The sequence below is a fragment of the Fukomys damarensis genome, unplaced genomic scaffold (genome assembly GCF_012274545.1).
Source record: "Fukomys damarensis isolate Sample0158 unplaced genomic scaffold, DMR_v1.0_HiC HiC_scaffold_5, whole genome shotgun sequence".
NCBI classification, from domain to species: Eukaryota; Metazoa; Chordata; class Mammalia; order Rodentia; family Bathyergidae; genus Fukomys; species Fukomys damarensis.
This window is the reverse complement of record NW_022900917.1, coordinates 65,813,671-65,837,505: the sequence shown is the minus strand read 5'-3', so window position 1 is coordinate 65,837,505 and position 23,835 is coordinate 65,813,671. Positions and strand designations below refer to the sequence as shown.

At 45.6% G+C, this 23,835-nt stretch overlaps 2 protein-coding genes and 1 pseudogene across 11 annotated transcripts; 1 reads left to right on the top strand and 2 right to left on the bottom strand.

Moving 5' to 3' along the window:
- Positions 1-11: 11 nt before the first annotated feature.
- Positions 12-21,300, bottom strand: Commd5 (COMM domain containing 5). 3 transcript variants are annotated; one of them, XM_010630448.2, is made up of 3 exons: positions 21,227-21,300; positions 1,631-1,800; positions 12-872 (listed from the first exon to the last, which is right to left on the bottom strand). In XM_010630448.2, the coding sequence occupies exons 2-3, from the start codon at positions 1,678-1,680 to the stop codon at positions 146-148; spliced, it is 777 nt and encodes a 258-aa protein (XP_010628750.1). In that variant the 5' UTR covers positions 1,681-1,800; positions 21,227-21,300; the 3' UTR covers positions 12-145. The 3 variants fall into 3 exon arrangements, with proteins under 3 accessions (XP_010628750.1, XP_010628748.1, XP_033616682.1); XM_010630446.2 differs by lacking the exon at positions 21,227-21,300 and adding an exon at positions 16,834-16,907; XM_033760791.1 differs by lacking the exon at positions 21,227-21,300 and having other exon boundaries at positions 1,631-2,066.
- LOC117284344 lies at positions 1,880-6,776 on the top strand (annotated as a pseudogene).
- On the bottom strand, positions 11,345-23,526 carry Znf7 (zinc finger protein 7). Of its 8 annotated transcripts, none has more exons than XM_033760786.1 (6): positions 23,148-23,489; positions 21,745-21,788; positions 21,227-21,353; positions 19,744-19,767; positions 16,834-16,947; positions 11,345-13,486 (listed from the first exon to the last, which is right to left on the bottom strand). In XM_033760786.1, the coding sequence occupies exons 2-6, from the start codon at positions 21,745-21,747 to the stop codon at positions 11,733-11,735; spliced, it is 2,022 nt and encodes a 673-aa protein (XP_033616677.1). In that variant the 5' UTR covers positions 21,748-21,788; positions 23,148-23,489; the 3' UTR covers positions 11,345-11,732. The 8 variants fall into 8 exon arrangements, with proteins under 8 accessions (XP_033616677.1, XP_033616678.1, XP_033616673.1 ...); XM_033760782.1 differs by lacking the exon at positions 23,148-23,489 and adding an exon at positions 22,921-22,952 and having other exon boundaries at positions 11,411-13,486; XM_033760781.1 differs by having other exon boundaries at positions 11,412-13,486; positions 22,916-23,526.
- Between the last annotated feature and the right edge of the window lie 309 nt (positions 23,527-23,835).

Sequence of the window (23,835 nt, the reverse complement as noted above, 5' to 3'; positions counted from 1 at the left end):
AACAAAAAAAAAAAAAAAAAAAAAAAAAAAAAAAAGGCATAGTTATCTTCATTTAAACAGAAAATTCCATCCTTCCATTCACTCAAGAGCCTACTTCATAGAAAGGGGAAAATGCAACTAGGTAGCAGCACCGGTAAGTGAGGGTTCAGTCCTGAAGTTTGCGCTCACATTTCTTCTCCAGATCTGCCATCTCCTTCAGGACCAGAGCCACACTATACCGCAACTCCTGGAACTTGGCCATGGGGACCTCAAAGCGGTGTGCTGACCCATCTGAAAGCTTGAGCTGCATCAGCACACTAGGCTGCAGGGATCGGGCCAGGGTACTTGTAGAGATTGCCACATCTACCCTCCACCGAAAGTCAGCAAGGTGGGGCAGCCAGGCCCCCTGCTGTTGGGCCACAGAGTCCAGGAGGGGGCGCTGACCCCCAAACACCACACTGACCAAGTCTCCAACTAGGTCTTGGGGGATGCCAAGCTCCTGGAGTTGGTCCCTGAAGGCATCTGGCTTCAGGCTGGTGGGGGGCAGCCGGAGAGCCTGCTGGAGCAATGTGTGTGTTCCTGCAAGCAGGGCACCCAGTCGCTCCTCTGATAGTTTGGCACTGGAACCAAGGCATTGTACGGCCTCTTGGCAATCCTCCCCCTGAAGGCTGCTGACCACAAGCTTTAGCAACTTCCTGAACATGCTCCTGTCCAGTTCCTCTAGTAGTCGGGCCATTGCTGCCACCTGTGGAGGAAGCTGGGCCCCCAGGAAATTGACCCGGCCACTGTGACTGTCAGCAGGATGATGCAGGTACAGAGCGGCAGCCCCCAAGGCAGACATCACTGCTTGCTCTCCTTGATCAGCCCAGTAGAGACGTCCCAACCTCAGCTGCCTGGAGGGAGAGGGAAGAGAAAAGGCTAGTGACTTCTTTAGGGCCTCAAAAGACTAGAAAATGAAAACTGACGTAGTCCCATATGAATGACCAGAGACAGTGAGTGTGATGGGCACTAAGGTAGATGGCCTGGGAATGAGTAGCAAAGGGACTTACCTCAGATATCCCAAAGAAGGTAATATCTGAGATTAGCAGGAGTTAACAGAGGAGTGGACAGGGAAGAAAACCACACATAAACCCTGTAATTAAGTAACAAATACAATGAACTTCCAGTCCAGAAAGGAGTGAAAGGGGGTGGTGGTGACTAGGACCCAACAGCTGAGACCCCAGGCCCACATTCGGAGCTCTCACAATATCTATCAGCACAAGGTCCCGAGCTCGATCCCCGGTACAAGTTAACTAGTCTCTACATGCAAATGCCAGCCAAGAACGAGAGCCCAGAGGGCGCGGCTCCCACAGACCCGTGCAGTCTCCACACAGAAGGGGCCGGGCACACAGGAGTATGCCCGGCGATGACTAAGCGGGCTGTGACACTACCAGAGGGACCGCACAGCATCCCCGGGAAGGAGGCAAAGTGGCCCATACACCTGAGCCCGGGGAGGGAAGCAGATAGCGAGGACCACAGCCCAGACCTCAAGCGGCCTCGTCAGGATCCGCTCCAACCTCCCACGCCTAACCTCTGCCACCGGGTCCTGTCTCCGTGCCTGGAAAGACAACCCGAAGACCCCACAACCCCAAATCCCTAACAACCTCCGCACCTGACGCGAGCGGTCCGCAGCTGCACTTCACCGGCCGGAAGCGGAATCATTCCGAGGAAGAGCGACAGAGCCACTTCCGATCCTCTCTAGGAACACTGGAGGCCCCTTCTCGGTGGTGCGTGGCTCCAGGTCCTGTCCTTGCGTGTTCCCTTTTGCCCAGTCCTCTGACACTTAAATGTTTTCAGAGAAAAGAATATCGAAAGCCCTTTTGTTTCGGCTTCTGAGGCGGAAGCAGAGACAGTGCTCGGCATGAATGCGCCGATGCCAAGGTTCGCATACCCGAGAAGAGGAATGGAATTTGAAGAAGCTGAGTCTACAGATCAAATTGACCTTGGCCAGGGACCCGGAAGTCAGCATCCCCACCCCCGTCCTGTCGCGGGGCAGCGCCGCGCCCGCGGTCTTCTCGATGTCTCTGATGACCGGACTCCTGTGGGTGACCCCGTTCTCTTTGACGTGGTTTGCTGGACCCAGTTAGAAATAGGGTCAAAACAGTGTCCTCGCATAAATTTTAACATATTTCACTCCAATTCTTAAAAATAGCATTAATAGCAGAGGCTTCAGCTCAGTGGCACCGCGCGTGCCTTGCAAGTGCAAGGTCCTGTGTTCATCCCGGGTAAAAGGGGATGTCTATATATATTTAATAGACCCAAACTGTTGAAATGGGTAAATTCTATGGTACGTGTATTGTAGTTAAATAAAGCTATTTTTAACTCAGTGAAAACTAAAAAATGCCTATTAACTAAATGGGCAAAAGATTGGAATAGACGTTACATCAAAAGCATATAAAATGGCTACCAACAAGCATATGAGATGTTTAGTTTCCTTTGTGTTAGAGAAATTGAAGTCACAAGAAGGTGCCATTTCATATCTTTAGAAGGTGGTGGCACCCGCCTGTAATACCAGCACTTAGGGGAGGCAGAGGCAGGAGGAGCATCCTAAATTTGAGCCAGCCTGGACTACAGAGGAAAAACACTTTTCAAAAAACCAAAACAGTGGGCCAGGTTTTCTCTCAGTGGTTCTGCCGCCTGCCTTGTTAAATCTTGGAACCTGCCTAAATGCCCAACAACTGATGAATGGATAAAGAAGATATGGGTTTTTTTTTATACAGTGGAGTACTATTCTGCCATAAAGAATGACCTTCAGGGCCGGGGATATAGCTGAGTGGTTCCACCGCCTGTCTTGCAAGCACAAGGACCTGGGTTCAATCCCCGGTACCAAAAAAAAAAAAAGAATGACCTTCAGACATTTATAGCTAAATGGATGGGCCTTGAGACCATACTCTTAAGTGAGGTAAATTGGACACGTGTTTAAATACCACATTGTTTCATTGGTGTGAGAAAACTAAAGTGCAAACAAGGAATAAAGTGTATAATAGATACTGTGAAATAGGAAGAAAATGTTCAAATGGGAAGGGGACAAAGGAGCGGGGAGAGAGGAAAGAAGGAAGGGAAAAGAAAAAAAGCAAAAATAGAAGGTAAAATGGAAACAAAGCTTTTGATTATAGGGAGGGGAGGAGGGCTTCAGGGAGGAATGGGGGGAAAAGAAGAGGCAGGATATATCATATACAGATGCAAATTCCCTATGAGTGTTATCATTATGTATGTCTAAAATGCACAAATAAATATTTTGCTGTAAAAAAAAAAGTGGCAATGCATGAAGTGTTCCTGTGTTTTATGGCGGCATATGCTATTTTGAGAAAAGATTTAAATTTTTATATCTTCTTGGAATATAATCAAGGTTTGAGTGTTCAAGGAAAGTTGAAAAGAGAAACTTGAAGATTTATTTAAAAACACTGTTAAATCAGCAAATGGAATTATTGTTTCAGAAGTAAAGGATATAGATAATATTTTTTAAGCATGAATGAACATTCCTTTCAGATTACCACAATTGAGTTACTCTGCTAAATCTGAGAAGATGACACGATCCCACAAAAGTGCTGCAGATGATTACAATAGAATTGGCTCTTTAGAAACTCAGGATTCTACAAATACATACCACTTTTTTCTCAAAGCTTCAGAACTGTTTGATAAAACAAGAAAAATAGAAGCACAAGAATCTCCTGGTGAAGACCTAAAACTTGCTCATCTTTTAAAATATTACTATTTTAAAATATTAATATTAAGAGAAAATCAACTAAGCATTTCCTCTATCAAAGGTCTCTGTCACTAGTGGATTATTAAAATGCTAATAAGCCCTGGATAAAGCACAGGCAAAAAATCAAGATGTTCTTCAGGCTGAAACTTCCAAACAATTGTGTTCTCAGAAGTTTGGAAAAAAATATCTGAATCTTCAACACAAGAAATTACAGTATTTTTTGTTTTGTTTTGTTTTTAAACTAGAGGTCAAACTTGGGACCTTGTGCTTGCAAGGCAGGCAGTGGCACCACTGAGCTAAATCCCCAGCCCAAGAACTTACAGATTTTCAAGACAGAAAGGAAGAAAAAAAAAAAAAAAAGAAGGAAAAGTAGATATGCAAGGAGAATGCTACTGACAAACTTCCAGTAGTTTTACTACAAATGTTATTGGCCTTCTAATGTGAATGAACATTATTGTCATTCCTGGCTTACGTTTAGACTGAATGGCTGGGCATAATGGAACATGGCTATCATCTCAGAATTTGGGAGGGTGAGGTAGGAGGATTGCCATGGGTTTGAGGCCAGCCTGGGTTATCCAGTGAGTTCACAGCCAACCTGAACTACATAGCAAGACCTTGTCTCAAAAAAAAAAAAAAAAAAAAAAAAAAAACAACAACATAAAATTAAGTCAGACTAAATGGCTGGATTTTTCCACTCTTTCTAAATTTTCTCCTATTTAGAAACCAGAGGCGTTTGGGTTTCTAGTTTACATTTACTCAAACCATTCTCGAGATTGCCTGGTCTGTGTCTTCTCAATGTCCTGATGATTCCAGCCTTTCTCAGCATATTCTCTTGCTCACATATGTGCTGACATATGTCTATCTCTTTAATTGACATGCCCCTTAATGCTGTTTCAACTGTTAATTTCGTTTTTGGGTGAGAGATCTGTGTGTTTTTTCCTTCATGTAACTTTCAGTGGTAAAATATGCCCATGTAACATCCAATAGTGGGTGAACACAGGACTGAGAGCCCTAGCATCTGCACTCAGGTCCCATCCTTCACCAGCTGCCCTATGGATTCAAGCAGCTTAGGGCTTGACTTTTGTCTGCCTCAGTTTACTAAAAGACATGTTGACCTACCTCACAGGGGTGTTGTGAGGATTAATACATGTCTGTACTGTGCTTTGGGTGGAAAAAGAAGAAAGGAAACTTGGAGCCACAAAGAGACCTCAGGGATTGAAGTGCACAGCGGAAAGTTGAAGTGAGGATATGGCAAGAAAGCTGACACCTGCAAGCCAATGAAAGAGATATCAGGAAAAACCAAACCTGCAAACACCTTAATCTTGAACATCTAGACTCCAGAATTGTGAGGAGTGAACTTTCTATTGGTTAAGACACCCAGCATTTTGTTACAGCAACTGGAGTTAAGACATGGGGACACACGATGTGATTTGTTCCAAGTAAGGCTTCTTTCACTCAGCATGTTTCTGTGAGTCACTCATATTGTTGCTTACTATCAGTAATTTGTTCCATTTTATAACTCAGTAGGATAAATGCCAGCTCTTATATGGATGGACACCAGTTATATTTCCCAAATTTGCCTATTTTAAATAGAGCTGCCATAAACTTTCAGAAATAAGTTTTCTGTGTATGTATTCATTTATCTTGGGTATGGTCAGGAGTGAGGTTGCTTGGTCAGAATACGTATATATTTAGTTTTCTAAGTACATGATTATTTATTTGGAGCTGTTACCATTTTATACTCTTATCAAAAGCATCAAACAGCTGGGCATGGTGGCACATGCTTGTAATCCCAGCATTTGGGAGGCTGAGGCAGGAGGATCACTGCATGTTCAAGGTAAGCCTGAACTACATAGTGAGACCTTGCCTCAAAAAAAAAAAAGTATCAAAGAATTCCACGTGTTCCACATCCCCACCAACATTTAGACCTGTTGACTTTAAACATTATCTGTCCTGGTAGGTGTGTGGTGTTTTCTCACTCTGGTTTTGATTTTCATTTCCCTAATAATTAGTGATATTGTGCATTTTTTTCATGTGTTCAGTGAACATTCATGACTCTTCTACTTGAAAGGATTGTTCATGCCACGTGTGGTAGTGCACATCTATAATCCCAACACTCTGGGAGCCTGAGACAGAAAGTTCACAAGTTTGAGCCCAGCCTGGGCAATTCAGCAAGACCCTACCTCAAACTAAAAAAATTTAAAAGGGCTGCAGATATAGTTCAAAAAGGGCTGTAGTTTAGTGGGAAGATCTTCATTACAAAAAATACATATTTGAAAAGATCATACATCATAACCAGACTGGTACATCCCAGGAATGTAAGGATGGCTTGACATATTAAATCAATAAATGTAATATACCATTTGTATGATTTGATCTAAAATGGCCCCCAAGGGGCCAGGGATTTAGTTCAGTGGTTCTGCTGCCTGTGCTGCAAGCGCAAGTTCCCAAGTTTGATCCCCAGTACCCCCCCAAAAAGGTCCCCAAAGCCTTATGTGTTTAGAAGATAACTGGATTATGGGGGGACTACAGCTGACATGCTATTTTAGGAGGGTCTTTTCAGAAGAGGTGGGTCACAGGGTAGTAGGGTTTGTGTCTAGATGTCCTCCCAAGCCTCATGTGGTCATAGGTTTTTTCAGAGGTGGCTTAATCTAGGGTGAGCGCTCTTGGAGATCTTGATTGCTGGGAAGGAAAAGAACAGAAAGAATGGCCTTAGGTTATCACCAGAAGCAACAGGACTCCACCCTTTGCAGCCTCAAAATTCCAAATGTGACAGACTCTGCTTTGAGAAGAGAAGCCCCAGACACCATGATCCTCAGGATTTGGTTCATAGGTACTGGACCCCTACAGTGAAGAGAGAAGGAATCCTGGCTTTTGCTCAAGCTGGCAGCAGACCTTGGCATCAGCCACATAGTGCTGGTTTTAGGTACATGCCATTGTGGGGTCAGAAAGGCTTCCATTCAGATTTCAGAAGAAGGCCTCGGAGACCTGGCAGTGTGTCCCTGAGCAGGCCATGTGTGAAGCTGTGAGTGTGAAACTGAAGTTCCAGTAAAGACCCCAAAGTTTAGAAAAGCCAAAAATGTAGATCATCTGAGGAAAACTGCAAAGAGAGAGCAGAGCTGGCCCCAGATAAAAGACAAAAGAGCTATAGCCACTGGAAGCACCATAGGGGCAGAGCCACCTGAGCCCTTTGGAGTTCACATCTTGCCACAAATTGCCTTGGATTCTAGACATGGAACTATAGAACTTTGTGTTTGCCCTGCTGGATTTTGGACTTCCTTTGATCCCATTCCTGTGTATCTTATCTTTGTACCTTTTGGAATGGAAATGTCCACCCTGTGCCATTGAATGTTGGGAAGTCTTTCTTTTTATTTGTATAAGGGCTTACTGCTAAGAGTTTGCCTTAAATCTCAGATGAGACTTTGGACTTGGACTTTTGAGCAATGCCAAAACTGTTAGCACTTAGCAACTCTTAGAGAACTAAATACCTTTTGCCTAAAGGGGTGTGTATGATTTTTGAGGGGCTAGAGGCAGAATGTTATGTCTTGTGTTTAGATGTCCCCCCAAAGCCTCATGCAAATAAGGTGAGGCTTTTCAGAAGTGGCTGGATCTAGAGTGTGTGATGCTAAAATTGATTCAGGGTGCAATGCTAGGCTCAAGGGCACTAGGATTAAGGTTGTGAATGCTACCTGCCCTAAGTAATCTGAATAAAAGGGGCAGAAAGACACTGTTAAGCTCCCTTGTTGCTTTGCTACCTTCAGTCCACCATGAATTGTTTCTGTGCCATGTACCACTCTGACTTGGAGCCAGTTGATTATGGACTGAAGCTTCCACAATCTGTGAGCTAAATAAATCTTTCCCTTTTTAACTTTGGGTATTGGGTATTTTGTCTCAGCAACGACAAGAGTAACTAAGGAAATGTAAATCAAAACCACACTGAGATTCTATCTCACCCTCATTAAAATGGTTATTTCCAAGAGTACAAAAAACTGAGTACTGGCAAGGATGTGGGAAAAAGAAACCCTCTTACACTGCTGATGGGAATGTAAACTCGTACCACTGTGGAGATTCCTCAAAAAAAAAATATGCAATATGATCCAGCTCTACCACTCTTTGGTATACTACCAAAAGTATTAAAGACAATAACATAGTGATGTGTACATACACATATTTATAGCTGCACAATTCACAGTACCTATGATATAGAAGCATCCTAGATGCCTATCTATAGCTAAATAAAGGAAATATGGTGTACATACACAATGGAGTTGTCCACCATAAATAAGAATGAAATTATGTCATTTAATAAAATGTCTTTAAAAATGTCATTTGCAGGAAAATAGATGGAGAACTCAGGACATCATGTTAAGTGAAATAAACCAATTTCAAAAAGCTGAACTGCATATTATCTTTCATATGAGCAATTTATAAATAAGTGAATAAATGAGAGATGAGAGAAAACTAGAAGGTAGTCTTAGATGAGAAAAGGGGTCAGGTGGAGGAGGTAGGAAAGAGAGGCACATATAAATATGCCAAGATGAATCTCATTATTGTGATGTTAATATATACCAACTTAAAAAAGGGAGGGGCTGCGCTAAAGTGCCTAATGGACTGACCACTGATACTCAGGCCACAATGTCCAGAGGTCTGGGGAAGTGGCCTCCCAACAGAGACCTGAACTGGGACTCTGAAGACTCTGTTACAGGGGTAAGATAAAGCAATTTATAACATATCTTGGAAGGGCTGATGGGGTAAGCTGGGCATGCTGGTAAACACCTCTAATTCCAGCTACTTGGGAGGCTGAAGCAGAAAGACTTAGTTTGATACCAGCCTGGGCAACTTAGTGAGAACTTGACTCAAAATAAAAAGGTTTGAGGCCCGGCGTGGTGGCACATGCCTGTAATCCCAGCACTCGGGAGGGTGAGGCAGGAGGATTGCTGTGAGTTCGAGACAAGCCTGGGCTACATAGTGAGTTCCAGGTCAGTCTCAACTATACAGTGAGACCCTGTCTTGAAAAAACAAAAAGAAATAAAATAAATAAGAAGGTTTGAGAATGTTGCTCCATGGTATTGGACCCCTGGGTTCAACTACCAGTGCCACCACCACCACCAAAAAAAAAAGTCTAGTTAATCCTGCCAAGCATGACCATCAAGGAGGTGACACAGAAGGAAAAGAATGCTTCAGTGTTCAAAATGGCTTATCAGAAGCCTTCTAAGCATACATTAACACCAACCCAGAATCAGTGTAGGAAAGATCCTTAATAGTCATGCATTTCATGGTGTAGGCTGTTCCAGATATTTGAAGGATGGTACAGAAGTAGGACCACAGACCCTACTGCCAACCTCCCCTGTGCACAAATTTACACAAGTTAGCTCAAGGTTTCAGAAGGTTTGGCCCAGGGTTGGCTGGTTCCAAGGCAGAAATAGCATGACAGAAGGGCACAGCAGAGTAAAGCTGCTTGATTTATGGTGGCCAGAAATCAGATACAGTTCTCAAGGTCATGGCTCCATGACCTACCCAGCAACACCTAGAAGTGTGCTTTACTAATCTGCTACCTGTCCCTTAACAAAACTAAGATGGGCCAGGCCCCTGCAGCAGGAATCCCAAGTCTAGAAAACCTTTTTACCTCCACAAGGGCAGAACTGTCTCCTTGGAGACTGTATTTCAAAGATATTGCTCTCAGGCCCTAGTAGGTATTTATATAAAATAGGTTCACAGAGCACTTGTCACTAACTTATTTCCACCCTGAGACAAAACACAATCATACACAGCAAGTTGCATGTGACAGCCATTACTTTTAGCCAGCCAGGGACAACAGAAACCTCAGATCCACTGATTTCTCACAACTCAATAAACCTGTCCTAGAGAATGGAGTCTCAACTGTATATGCCCCACTGGCACCACAGCCAAGAAACCTCACAGGGCAGCTGTCTGGGACACCCAAGGACAACAGGACACTCTGGGTAAAACTTTGCAAACAGAAGCTGCTTTCAGAGGAAAGGGTAACAAAGTGCTGATTTACAAGAGGGTACACTTATGGTCTAGATCTAAAATATCTCGTGTTCAGAGATGGGCTTTCAGAAAGTGGTAAGATCATGGATGTGCTATATTCATTGGTAGACTGATCCTTTGATGAGTGCACAGCTGATTATGCTGTTAGGAGGTGGGTAGTAAAGTGGACATGGGTCACTGCCCCCTCTTGTTTGCTGGCTGCCATAAGCTTCCTTCCACCATGACCTTCTGCCATGTTATTTCTGCCTTGGCATGGACTGAACATTCTGAAACCATGAACCAAAATCAACCTCTCCTTGAGTTGTACATGTCAGGCATTTTGTTCCAGTAATGAGAAAGGTGATTAATACTCATAGACTACAACGAAGCCTATGGGTCTCGCTAGGATATGCTCACAGCTGGATGACCAGGATCTTGGGAGAAAGACAGGCCAACACTGTCCTTGTCCTCACCCTGCCATAGGAGGCTGTGGATTGTAGCCTCTGGTAGTTTAGAAGACAAACCCCAGTGGTCCCAGCCTATGTTGGTTAGATTAACCAGAGTGAATGCTGGAGCAAGAGACTCAAGTAAAAATGCAATTTCAGCCCCCAAACTGCCTGGCCCTGGCAGAACACTGTGCTTTGCCACAGATCCAAGCTTCCCTATATTCTTATGGTGTGATCCAAGAGTGTAAGTTGAAGGTGCTGTCCTTGGGCCATCTCTTGAGGTTGTCAGTGGAGGGGGGGTACCCCAAGGAGGCAATGCCCTTAGCTCCCAGCAGAGGTCTAGCTTCTCAAGAGTGGCCCCTTCCTCACCCATCTTTGTCAGACATCACACCTGCTGTATAAATGAATGCATCTAGTAGGGCCCTTTGCCTGTGGCACACAGTCAGCCAGGGAGCCCATGAGGCCCTGATTACTGCTCCAAGTATTCTACCTGCCATCTCCAGATCCCTGAGACAGCAACAAGTTCTGTATGGCCTTGAGGAATGAATCCTTGTAGTTTCTGGTTCTAGCTGTTCCAAGGAAGTATCATGCAGTATAAGCAGCATCTCCTGATCTCTCTGGGTAGGTCCCTTTAGAGACTGAACACAAACAAGACGGTCATCTACCTGGGGAGAAGGGGACTGTGCCCATATAATGGGCATGGCTGCATGTGCTGACAGCCTGGGTTGTGTAGTGAGAGGATGAGTGCTCGTTTATTTCTGTGCTAATCTCTGGCCAGGCTCATGAATTCATGTTCCTGTATTGAATTCTCATTATGAGATAATACATCAAGCTCAGAATTTCAGGAAGGCAGAGAAAGCCTGGATCACCCTGCAAGAACCTGGACCCCATGTGTGACTTTGGAAGCCTTGCAAGTCACTTGGAGTTTGGATGTGGGATCTGTGAATACAACGCACACCTAGATGTACTCAGGACCTAGCTGCCTCCCAAGGGGATAGAACTGGGCCCTGGGTGACTAATGGGGGATGAGTATGAAGACTAGGCATCAGATGAAGCTGTCAAAAGTAAACATGGTTTTGGACATAGCGAAAACATTCTTATACTGTTGAAATCATTCTAAACCACTGATTCCCAAGGAAAAACACTTTTGGTAATGTCTTAAACCTGCTGTTTGGCAAGGTTTATACATGCTCCTCACCTGCAGACCCTGGGGTCCACCCTCTGTACTAAGCTCTAAACTCTCAAGTAAAAATTGCACCCTGAGTGCAACAGTCATAGGCTTTATTGAAAAGATGTCAAACATTTCAGCAAGTAAGCATACATTTTGTATGAAGCTGGATATTGATTTTAAGAGAACAATTCTGAATTTTCATCAAGAGTCTAAGTTCTTGCCAATATAAACAGTCTCATATAAAATTAAGTGTTGATTTTTTTTGGGGGGGGTACCAGGGATTGAACTCAGGTCCTTGTGCTTGCAAGGTAGGTGGCAAAACCATTGAGCTAAATCCCCGGCCCCTAAAGTTATGTGTTTTAAGGCTGCAGATTTATTCACATTTATACCAATAAATGGTTCATCCCATGTGAATTTTCTGATGTTGAGTAAGCCTTGAGCTCCGATTAAAAGCTTTGTCACAGTCATTACATTTGTAAGGCTTCTCTCCCGTGTGAATTCTCTGATGTATAATTAAATGTGAGCGCCACCTGAATATTTTCTCACAGTCATCACACTGATGCAGTTTCTTTATAGTGTTCACTTTTTTACGGCTCACAAAGGTGGGCCCTTGCAGAGTGTTCCCATATTCATAGTACCACTGGGCTCTTGTATGTATTCTCTGGTGTTCAATAAGATATGAGCTCCGACTGAAGGCCTTTCCACATTCATTACACTCATAGGGCTTCACTCCGGCATGAATTATCTGGTGTTGGAAAAGGGTTGAGTTTTGACTGAAGGCTTTCCCACATTCATTACACTTATATGGTCTCTCCCCAGTGTGGACCCTTTGGTGGATAGTGAGCTGTGTGCTCATACTGAAGGCTTTTCCACACTGAAGGCATTCAAAGGGCTTCTCCCCTTTATGGATTCTCTGATGGTAAATGAGGCTGGAGCTCTGGCTAAAGGCTTTTCCACAGTCATTACACACATAAGGTTTTTCTCCAGTGTGGATTCGCTGATGCTGAATAAGATGTGAACCCTGGACAAACCCTTTCCCACAGTCATCGCATTTAAATGGTTTTTCTCCAGTGTGAGTTCTCTGATGGCGAATAAGCCGTGAACTACAACCAAAGGCTTTTGTACATTTGTTGCATTTATAAGGTTTCTCTCCAGTGTGAATCAGCTGGTGCTGACTCAAGCGAGAGATCCACCTAAAAGATTTCCCACACTCACTGCACTTAAAGGGCTTCTCCACAGTGTGACTTCTCTGATGTGCAATAAGGCTTGGACATTCTGAGGCTCTTAGGATTTGTGATTTCTCTGCAATATGCATCCTCTGGTGCTGAGCTAGAGTTGAGCTCTGGCTGAAGGCCTTGCCACACTCCTTGCACAAGTAAGGCCTTTCCCCAGTGTGAGTTCTCTGGTGTCTGACCAGCTGTGACTGCTGGCTGAAGGCCTTGCCACACTCACGACAGCTGTAGGGCCTTTCACCAGTGTGGATTCTTTGATGATGGATAAGGCTTGAGCTCTGACCAAAGGCTTTGCCACATTCCTCACATCTGTAGGGCTTCTCTCCAGTATGAATTCTTTGATGCTGAATAAGTTTTGAGCTCAGGCGGAAGGTTTTTCCACACTCAACGCACTTAAATGGTTTCTCTCCAGTGTGGATTCTCTGGTGCTGGTGGAGCTGTGAGCACAGCCTGAAGACTTTTCCACACTCCTCACACTTGTATGGCTTTTCCCCACAACACTTACCTGGAGGATTTCCCTGGAAGCAGTCAGGTAACTGTTCTTGACACTGCTGACATCTGTGAGGTTTCTCTTGGTCCAAAGCCAGGTCTACAGAGCGTCTGAGACCTCTGCCGCACATCTCACATCTCTGCAACCCTTCTGCACCGTCTCTCTGATGTATCTCAGGCTGATGATATAGATCACTGGCATTCAGTTCTCTGTGTTCATGGGCAGTGTCCTTGGTGACAGTCTTGGGAACTGCAGTCCGCTTCTTCAAATGGTGCTTTGCGAAGAGGGAGCCTTTCACCATTAGCCCAAAACTGCTTGAATGCCTCTCTGACCAGACTTCAGAATTGCAAGTGTCTCCACAGCCAGGACCCTGAGATTTGAGAATACTGATGTCCTCACAGTCCTGCTTACACTCAGATTTAATGGTAGAATCTGAAACAATCAGGAAATACAAATCCTGAGAAAGGATTAAGACTATGAGAAGTAGGTGGAAGTCCAAACTTCCCAGGCAGGCTATGTCCAGCTGTGACACAACCTAAATAGAAACATGGTAAGGAGATCCTTGGAGAGTTCTCAATGTGGCTTCATTTACACCCTACTCATTCACTAACAAGGATGAAGTGCTCCTCTCTATTAGGCAGAGTGCTGAGAGTTGCATGACTTAAGAGGGGTTTGTGAGCAGGGGTCCACCCCAGAAGGGGTTTTGGAGCAGGTTTGGAGGATGCCAAGTGCAGGTGGACAAATCGAACATAAAGAGTAAAGAGTCTGCCAAGAAGGATTTGGTTGGGGATGGGTATGTCAGAGGCCCCCAGCACCCCAGTTGGCAAATTTGGATAAAGCAGGTCTGACCTGTGAACAAAAGAAATGGGCAGGAACAAGAGCTAAAGAGCTGCTGAGGGCACAGAAGGGGGAGCCTAGGAGAGGGCTGATCTTGGAGGGTTGCTTCCAGCAGGACTTGGGACCTCTCTGCTCCCTCCACCTGCACTGGGACTGACACTTATTGCAAAGCTATAGGCCAAGTGGCCAGCCAGCAGCCCATGCTGACTTCTTTCTAGGAAGGATCTATGTACCTATCGGCTCCTAGACACCTACTCCCTTCTGGATCCTCCCAATAAAACACAGGTACATTCCCATTTTGAAATCCCAGAGAACTTCTATTGAAATCAGACTTCTTTCTGTTCATAACCTCAAAACAGCTACAGCCATCCTGGATCTAGCTAGAGCAAATCCATAGCCCCCTTACAGGGCTTCAGCCTTGCCATGTTTGCCCTTTCCTCATCGTCTGAAATGAACCTCCAATTTCAGTGATCTGTGCAAGTCTTCCTGTCGGTCCTCCAGAGATGAAGGGGTGCCACCTATACAGCCTCTTCTATGTAAGGAGCACTTCCAAGTCAATCCTCTGTTAGTCTTCCATAATCCAATGAGTGCAGGAAAACCTCCACCACAGGTAAGCATACTGGCGTGCTGGGGGAACAGTGTACCCAAGGGAACATAGGTAATGAGAGACACTGGAGCCCCGTGCAACTCTTCCCACCTCACCATGCAGCAGATGTGCCTTGCCTGGCCCTTTTCTGGAGCCTTCCTATGCCATGGGGATGAGAAAGGACAGTGAGACCCACAGCAAGTACTAGTCCTCTATCCCATGTTGAAACTCACAGTTTCCTTGGGAGAGCCTCAAAAGATAGCCCTCACATTATTCAGCCTCCTGCTGAATAGGAATTGCCCAGCCTCCTTCTGCTCAAAAGAAGGAAACTTCTATGTGGCTAAGGAGTCAAGAGCAACCACTGACCAAAGGAAAAAAATGTCACAAACCACCTGGCTATGCTCCCAAGTATTCTTGTGACTATGTCTATGAGCAGCTTGGATTAAAGCTTCTGCCCTAACCCTGAATGACACCAGGCTATGGCCCATCTCCAAAAACCCAGCCTCAGCCTGTTTACCTGGTCTCCGAAAGCCATCTGCTCTTGACAGCCCCTGGCCTCCTGCCTGGACCATTTCTTTCTGACTCTGCTCAGCACTGATAGCACCCCTATACTCCTGCAATTGCAGTGCAAATCTCTCTCCCCTGCCCTGGAACAGAAAGACCTTCAGCAAGCTCTGGGAAACCCCTGAGAAGATATAAACTCTCATGAAAAATGAAAATTCTCTTTGGAAGGGCAGAGCGGGGCCAAGCTGAAGACCCACTGAGGCCACTATCCTGAAACACAATGCTGGGAACCACTCCTTTGGGTCACAATGGTGGGCAAAAGCATGGGGAAGGCAGATCTGCAAATGCTACCCTCTCCCCTATCCCTGATTAGTATCCTCAGATATATGATGCTGGATGCACCAGCCAGAGGCAAAGTGCACATCTGGGGATTTCCACTTAACTTTACGTACTCTGAGTAGTGCTACTGTATACAGTAATTTAAAAGGCTACACTCCTGCCTTGTACTCACTGTGGTTTACTCTGTTGTCACTTGCTTGCCTTAGGGACACTTGTTAAGCATAAATACACTGAACTAATTCTTTTTTTTGGTACCAGGGTTCAAACTTGGGACCTTGCACTTGCAAGGCAGGCAGGGGTGAACTATTTAATGCTTTCACCTTTACCTGTCTTTGCTGCCCTGGTGTACTCTACAACCACCACTCCCCCTTTATTGGAAGGCTAGGGGGTTTTTTGGGTTTTTTTTTTTTTTTTTTTTTTTTTTTGTACCAGGGATTGAACTCGGGTCCTTAACACTTGCAAGATAGGCGATGGAACCACTGAGCTAAATCCCTGGCCTGGAAGGCTGGCTTTTAAATGGCCACCCTATAGCTTTGCCTCCTTTCCAGGGAGGATCAGAAGGAACCAATCTCTTTAGGAAGGCTGTGTAGAGTTACGTGCAAATAGGGTTGCTGCAGATGTAATTAGTTATGATGAGTTTCTCAGGGTGGTTTTCATTTCAACAGGACTGTGTCCTTATGAGGATTTGGGCATATGAAAACAGAGGTACACAGGAAGAATTCAGCTGAGTGAAAACAGAGGCAGAGATGGAAGGAATGCAGCTACAGACAGAGGAGTACCAAGGGCATACTACAAGAGGGGTTTATTCCCCAGAGCTTTCATAGAGAAATAGCCCTACAGACTTCTGGCTTCTACACCTTTGAGATGATTTCTGTTGTTTTAAACCACAGTCTGTGACTTGTTACAGCAGCCATAGGAGACTAATGCATGCAGGGCCTGAGCCAAGCGACTCAGGACACTAGGGCCCAAAACATTCTAGAGGGAACTGCTGGAATAGGATCTGACTCAGTGAATATGGAATCTGAAAATCAAGTTCAGTGCTTGACCTAGATCCAGAGATTTGTGCCTCTGCTTAAAAGATTGTTAGTAAAATTAGAAACTGAACAAAATTTGTAAGACTTCAAATACAGCTGGGTGTGGGGGTGCACACCTTCAATTCCAGCACTCAGGAGGCTGAGGCAGCAGGATTGCTATGAGTTCAAGGTTGACCTGGACTACACAGTGAGTTCAGGACCAGCCTGGAATACACAGAGAGACCTTGTCCCACAGGAAAGAAAAAAAAAAAAGAGAGAGAGAGAGAGAGAGAGATTTCAAATACAAACTGTTCTTGGTAATACACAGCTGTTTTGTGTCCTTGCTGTTCTGTGGTTTGGCCTCCCTACATCTGAATGGGGTTCCTTCTAAGCCTGTGCCTCTTCTATGGGCTCCCCAGTACTCTAGCCTCTAATTACATCATGGCCCTACTTGGCTCCTCTTCACCTACAGCATCTCTTTGACAAGGCCTGCACCTCACCTGTCTGGAATGTCCGTGGTGCCTCGGTCCCCTCCGCTCCCTGCAGGTCCAGGACCCATGGCTCCTGTCCCTGCTCCAGTCGGGAGATCAGCTCAGGCTTGAAGACCAGGAATCCTGCTGTGTGTGCAGCAAAGAAGAAGATGCTGGAAGCTGGCCCTGGTCTCCAGGTGTGGTGGACAGGGGCTGCCAGCACAGGCAGACCCTCATGGAGGGTGCAGATGCACTCCATAGTCCCTTCCACCCAGGTGTGTCCAGTTCCCCAGGCTGCATACAGTGAAGGGCACCCCAACTTCTATAATCTCAAGGGGACTAGGTCATCAAAGAGTCTACAAAGGACAGGCTTCTCTACCCTGGGCAGAAAGGAAGGACATGAGGAAGTCCCAGTCCTAGCCAGCGTCTCATTCAGCAGAGCCAGGGCTATGCAAGACTCTTTCAGCTCAGAGGGCTAGGCTGCCACAAAAGGTAGATGGTAAACAAACAAGATTTAAAAACAACAAAAATAGGGCCGGGGATTTAGCTCAGTGGTTCTAGCGCCTGCCTTGTAAGCATGAGGACCTGAGTTTGATCCCCAGTACTAAAATAAATAAATAAAAACAACAAAAATAGATAATCAAATGAAACAGATTTCAAATAAGGCTCCGAGATCCAGTCCTCAGCTTTGGCCTCCCAGGCTCAGCCCTTGAATAATGACCCTGCAAGAGACTGTGGAATAGTGGACACCTGTGGGCATATCCCTAGTACCTCACTTTTGGGGGCTACCAGCCTCCATACTGTGCAGCAGCCCCAAACCCCCTTTACAGCCTGTCAATATAAGGAGGAGCATCTGACCAAAAGCAGTCAAGCCCTTGGGTTTGAAGCTTCTTTCTGGCAAGGCAAGCAGAGGTCCCAAAGGCCCAAAGCAATAGTTTCAAGCCCTCACAGCAGGATCCTACACTCAACAGTATACTGAAACTGTATTCTCTCCAAGTGCAAGTGGATCTGGGAAATATCCTTAGGTATAGACACAGGGGAATATGACTATACCAAAGAACATATACCCAGCCCAGTGCTATTCATTATTAAAATAACCACCAAAAGGCAGCTCATAAGCTGTTAGTTACTTGGAAACTAAGTGATGAATCACTAAGTGATTCTAAATGATACAAAAGACAAGAAAGGATTGTTCCTCGGAGCCGTTCAGTGGTATATGGTCCTGCAGACTTCTAGCCATAAGTCAAAATTCGTAGAATGAGGTCAAAGTAGTATGTAAAGATAAAATTTTATATTTTAAAATACACTTACTAACAATAAGAAAAGTAAAACACATATGTGGTAAATATTAAACTCAGGCAATTGGAAAGAAAACAGCACAACAAACCCAAATAAACAGAAAGGAAGAAAATAATAAAAATGGGATACGAATCAACAAAAAAGGAAGCAAAGACATTTCCTACCTCCATCCACCAAAAGATTAGCAAAACCAAAAGCAGGTTCTTTGAGAAGATGAACATGTTTGTTTTGTGGCAAAAGTTGTCCAGGTCAACACAGTGAAAAGATATTGCCAAAAAAACAAAGCAAGTAAAAATCCAGAGCTGAGTGAAACATGAAACATTAAGGGAACATAAATGCTGCTAAGGCATTTCCCCAAAGCCTAGATGGTTTTGCAGCAAGCTCTACCACAAGCATGAAGAGTCCATTAACTCCATCTCTATAAACTCTAGAAATTAAATAAAACCAGGGAGGGTTGGAGATGCAACTCAATGGTAGAGCATTTACCTATCACATCTGAGGACCTGGGTTAATGGCCAGACCCATAAATGAATAAATTAATGAATAAATGATAGTGAAACCTGCCCAGCTAGTTTTATGAAGCTTGCATGCCAAAAACCATTTGCCAAAAATGTCAAAATTACCTAAAGGTAATATACAAAAGTAACTAAGACCACTTGAATATAGATATAAGACCATTATGAATACAGATATAAAAATCCAAAATATAATACTGACTGTTACAAAAACCTGTCAAAACTTACATGTAAAGATCATTATTTAAGTAGGAATTATTCCAGGAATTTAAAAATACAATGTAATTTACTACACTAATAAAGAAAAAAAATCAGATGAGTGTCACACTTGATGCAGAAAAAAATTTTGAAATCCAATGCTTATTGATTATAAGCAAAACAAATAACCTTAGTCAGCTTCTGTGCTTAGATGGACACCTTTCCCTTAAAATGAGGAACAGAGCTGCATGTGGTAACTCATACCTGTAAGGATAGCACCCTGGGAAGCTGAGGCAGGGGGACCTCAGTTTCAAGCCCAGCCTGAGAAACTTAGTGAAGCAAGACACCGTCTTAAAATTAAAAATAAAAGCTGGGAGTTGGGTAAGGTGGTGCATGCCTGTAATCCCAGCACTCAGGAGGCTGAGGCAGAAGGACTGCCATGAGTTTGAGGCCAGCCTGGGCTACACAGTGATATCTTGTCTCAAAAATACTAAAAATAAATAAAATGTCAGGGGTGTAGCAAAGGCCCTAGGTTCAATCTCCAGTACAATCAATTGATCAAATGAGAAACACAGGAACACATCCACAAGGCCATTGTTTAACATAATCCTGGCCACTGCTGAGGTAGAGGCAAGAAGAGGAAGAGCTAGAAGTTCCTGAGAACACAGTGGAATAAATATCAACACTGAACTAAGCAAGCTAGCTCCACAAAGTTGCCAAACACAGTATCAGCCCTCCAAAATCAATAATGTCTTTATTTATTTATTTACTTTTTGGTACTGGGATTGAATTTGGGTTCTTGTGCTTGTGAGGCAGGCGGCAGAACCACTGAGCTAAATACCCAGTCCAACAGTGTCTTTATAAAAGCAGTAATCAGCTAAAAATATAATGATCTAAAAAGCATTAAACACAGTGTGATGGCACAAACCTTTAATTCCAATTACTAGGGAGGCTGAAACACGAAGATGACAAATTCAAGGTTAGCTTGGGCAGTTTAATGAGGAAGAAAAAAAATACCACAAAACCAAAGCAACAAAGCAGGTACATATAAAGCTAAACAAAAAGCATGGAAAGGAACACAGTGCTGAAACATTTTATAAATAAATATTATCAACAGGAAAAGAAGATTGTGAGCTGGGTGTGGTGGTACATGCTTTAACTTAAATACTGGTAAGCTAAGGAAAGATGATTGCAAGCTCAAGCCCAGCTGGGGCAACTTAGAGAGATTCTGTTTTAAAATAATAAAAAATGAGAAAGAAAGAGATAAGTAAAAGATTTAAGATGTGTTATATACATGTGCCAACTCCCCACAAAGAATGTAAAAATATGTGCCAGAAACATGTACCGATAAAAATTAAAATTAAATTTAAATTTAGCTCAGTGGCACTGTGCCTTCCTTGCAGGCTCAAAGTCCTGAGTTCGATCTCTGGTACCAAAACAATAACAACAACAACAAATTTTTTTGGTACCAGGGACTGAAGTCAGGATCTTGCGCTTGTGAGGCAGGTAGGTGGCAGAACAACTGAGCTAAATCCCCGGCCCAACAACAAAAAATTTAAAAAATAAAATAAACAGTAGGGGAAGTAACTCAGTGTGAAGGCCCTGGGTTCAAAAGGAGATTATTTAGATAGTTTCGGAGAAACAACTGTTCAGGCAAAACATCAGAAAGCTGGACTTTGCCAGACTTGCTGGGATGAAGGATGCAGGCTTGGTCCAGCACTCTGACAAGCCCCTAGTCAACCAGCTATACCCTCACCTACCCTACTCCTCCTTCCCTCTCCTAGGCACTCTCTCAGGTGACAAGAATGCTCTTGGGTTGTAGGGCTGGAGAGGACTTTGGCCCAATGCAACAGAGGATTTGGAAATAACTGAAAGGCACAACAAGGAGTGAGCTGGATCCCCACTGTTTCTACAATGTTGAAACCCAATAAGAGAACTGTGTTTCAAGGACACATACCCAACGATGGATATGAAGTGTGCTGCATGGGTCGGTGGGGTTGGGAGAGGAAGACTGATAGCAAGACAGGAGCTAAAAAAGGATGCCTGCTGCCATCTCCAAAACACCCCCAGGGTATTAGTGCCACCTAGGCTTTGGTTTTACAACCACTTCTATGGGTTCCTTGAGACAATTTTTCTGTCTAAGGTATTTCAGATTTTTGTCTACTTCTTGCACACTAATTTATCTTAGGAAAAAAGGAAGCTTTATTAGCTCCTAGAATTCTACCTAGCCAGTGGGAACTGAGTCACTTCACTTTTGCAAAACCTGGAGCTCACTAAACAGCCTCAAGGCTGCTGTTTAGCCCACCAGTGCCTGAGCACTCAGCCTCAGTGTCCCCAGCCTCTGACAGATGCCTGTTAGGATGTGTGCTAACACATAGCACAGAGGACAGAGTCCCCAGGTGCAGCCTCACCTAGTCCAGCAACACTGCTGTGGTTCTCCAGCATCACCTCCCTGTAGAGGGCCCTCTGGCCAGAATCCAGACATTGCCACTCTTCCCGGGAAAAGTGCACAGCCACATCGCCAAATGTCACCGCCTCCTGAAAGGACATACACCAGTCTCCCAGGGATTCCTAGGGGGGGATCAGCCCCATTTTGGTGCCACATCATGGCACTTCTCAGATAGGCGCACCATAGGGTTGATGGGCAAGTTATCTGGCTCCTTTGGCTCTAAAGTCCTACCTAGGAAAGGGGAACTGTTGAGGGAAGAAGGGACCCAGTCCACAGTGACCTTAACACACCCCAGAGCCTCAAATGGGCCCTGGCCTTGGCAGAGGTTTGCTCACTGCCTTGGAGATGGGAACAAAGGGGCTTTCCTGAGCCTGGTATAGGCCACAATGAGGGCCAAGGCTGTGACTGGGTAGAGGTCCAACGTCCAAGGTTCCCACATCATGGGACACATGAGGAAATGGAAACAGGCAGGCTCCCTACCATGAGTTCCACAGGTAGGCCTCCACTTGTGCTGGCTGAGACACCTGTTGGAAATTATGAAACAGGTCAGAGGTCAGGGTGCTAGAAGCTGCCTATCTTCTAGGATAAGTGAATAGGTACAGCATTCCCTGCTCCCATCCCAGACCCTACTACTTTTTAAAGACAGGGTGGTTGACTGAAGCAGCTCTGGTACCTGAGTATATGCCCCTTAAAGCTTCAATCTGTATGTGTGATGTGTGAATCATTCCAGAAACACAATGGGAGGGGCTGCCATGTGCCACACATTCAACTAAATAATTGGAAGGCAACAATGAAGGTACAAGGATGAAGCCTTCATGGAGCAGTCTAGTGGAGGGAAGTCAAATATCCACAGATTATAATGATGATAGTGCTCAGGGGAACTAGGAAGCCTTTAAACTAGAAAGCTGATAGAAGAGTCACTTCCTTAGGGACCTAGGCCAAGGAGATGTTGGTAGGGAGAGCCCTACAGGCAGCAGGAACATGTGCAACGGGCCTGGGGTAAGCAAAAGCTAAGTGAGCCAGTGTGTGTGGATCACAGGCAGCAAGAGCAAGGAACGACTGAAGATGGAGCAGATAGGAGACACAACTGTGGGCTGCAGAGGTCAGGATCTGATCTGATGCAGGAACCCTACTCCCAAGTCCTAAAAACACGTGGCGTGGCCACAGCTAGCCTATCACCAGGATGGCATCAGCTAATGGGTGTAATCTGATGAAGATCATCCACCTCAGCTGAACCAATGACGTCAGACCCCTCTGTAAGCACTCCCTGGGAGGTCCCAATGGGAAGCAGCCACCTTCCAAGGTAAGCTTGTGACACAGACTGCGGGCCCCAGGCTACTGAAATACGGAGGTTGGTCCTAGCAGTTGTAAATACTGGAGAAAGATTCCCACCCTGCTCCTGGGCAGCAGGAATGCATCTGCAGAGCTGGAGGACCTTGGGTCCGTGGCAGAGAAGGGCAGGCCTGGGAGGCAGACAGAATTCAAAAGACCAACCGCCTATCCCACCCAAAGCACCACCGTTTTTCCAGCTGTCACTGATTCTAAGCCTTCTAAGGGGCAGAAAGTGACAAGAAAAGACAGGGTCCTAGAAAGTGATTATGCAGGGAAGACAGGGACCCCCGGCCTGGATAAGGCCACAGTTAGCGCTCGCCTTACTCAGGCCCAAGACCGGAGCCGGCGGGCGGAGGATCCACAAGGCTCGAGCACTCGACTCCTTCCATTCGCCGATGCTGGCTTGTGTGGCCGCTGCCCAACCAGGTCCTCCGCCAGGTGCTCACTGCGGCTCCGGACCTCCCGCGACATCTGCGCTCCCGGGTGTAGAGGCCACTGGCCACTTTGCCTGAGGGCGGGGAGACAAGACCAAGCACACGGAGCCGACTCACCCTCCCCCGTGGCCAGCCTGAGGCCCGCCGAGGTCCGTTCCGCGCGACGCCGCCGGAAACGGGCCTCGGGCGCCCGCCCCACCTCGCAGACTTCCGGCCGTTCTGGTCCACGCGGAGGCCCGGTCGTCTCAATGGTTCTCAGCCTTGTCTCTCGGGTAGGGGCGAAAATGGAGCAGGCAGAGACCAAAAGAGAGCCCGACGCCCGAGCTGAGGTGGGCGGGGCTGCATCACGGGGTGAGGTGGGCCTGAGCCCCAGGAGGACCGAGATGGACTTGGGCGGTAGGCAGTGGGCGTGGCCTGACCCGACTCCCTGGCTGCGGATCCTGCACCCGTTTAAGGGTGGTTGGGTTCACCCTCGCTCATTTCCCATCCCACACCCTCCCTATGTAACGCTGCAGAACCAGAGCGCCCCACAGCTTCAGGGAGCCATTCTGCTTCGGGCCTCCTGAACGGCCCTGTGTGGCTCCTGTCGTCGTCGAAAGATGCTGGCGCTCTTGAGGCTTTAAACTAGAGGCACACCTAGCAATAATGATCAAATACTCGAGTCACTGCCAGCCAATGGCTTCTGTAGCAGTCAGCTTTCACCTTCTCAGGGGGACCCGGTGAAAAACAAACTAGAACTCCTGCCCAGGGGTGCTGAGGCCCCAGCAGCTCTCTGCCCAGGACTGGGAGCCACACAAGTCCTAAT

Excerpts from the sequence above, each read along its gene's own strand:
- Commd5 (XM_010630448.2), bottom strand. The coding sequence starts at position 1,680 with ATGATTCCGCTTCCGGCCGGTGAAGTGCAGCTGCGGACCGCTCGCGTC. Across the intron at positions 873-1,630 it reads CTGCGGACCGCTCGCGTCAG|GCAGCTGAGGTTGGGACGTC; the intron begins GTGCGGAGGTTG and ends CTCTCCCTCCAG.
- Znf7 (XM_033760781.1), bottom strand. Across the intron at positions 19,768-21,226 it reads CAGCAGTGTTGCTGGACTAG|CCTCCCTAGTAATTGGAATT; the intron begins GTGAGGCTGCAC and ends TTCGTGTTTCAG. Across the intron at positions 13,487-16,833 it reads ACCACGGACATTCCAGACAG|ATTCTACCATTAAATCTGAG; the intron begins GTGAGGTGCAGG and ends TGATTGTTTCAG.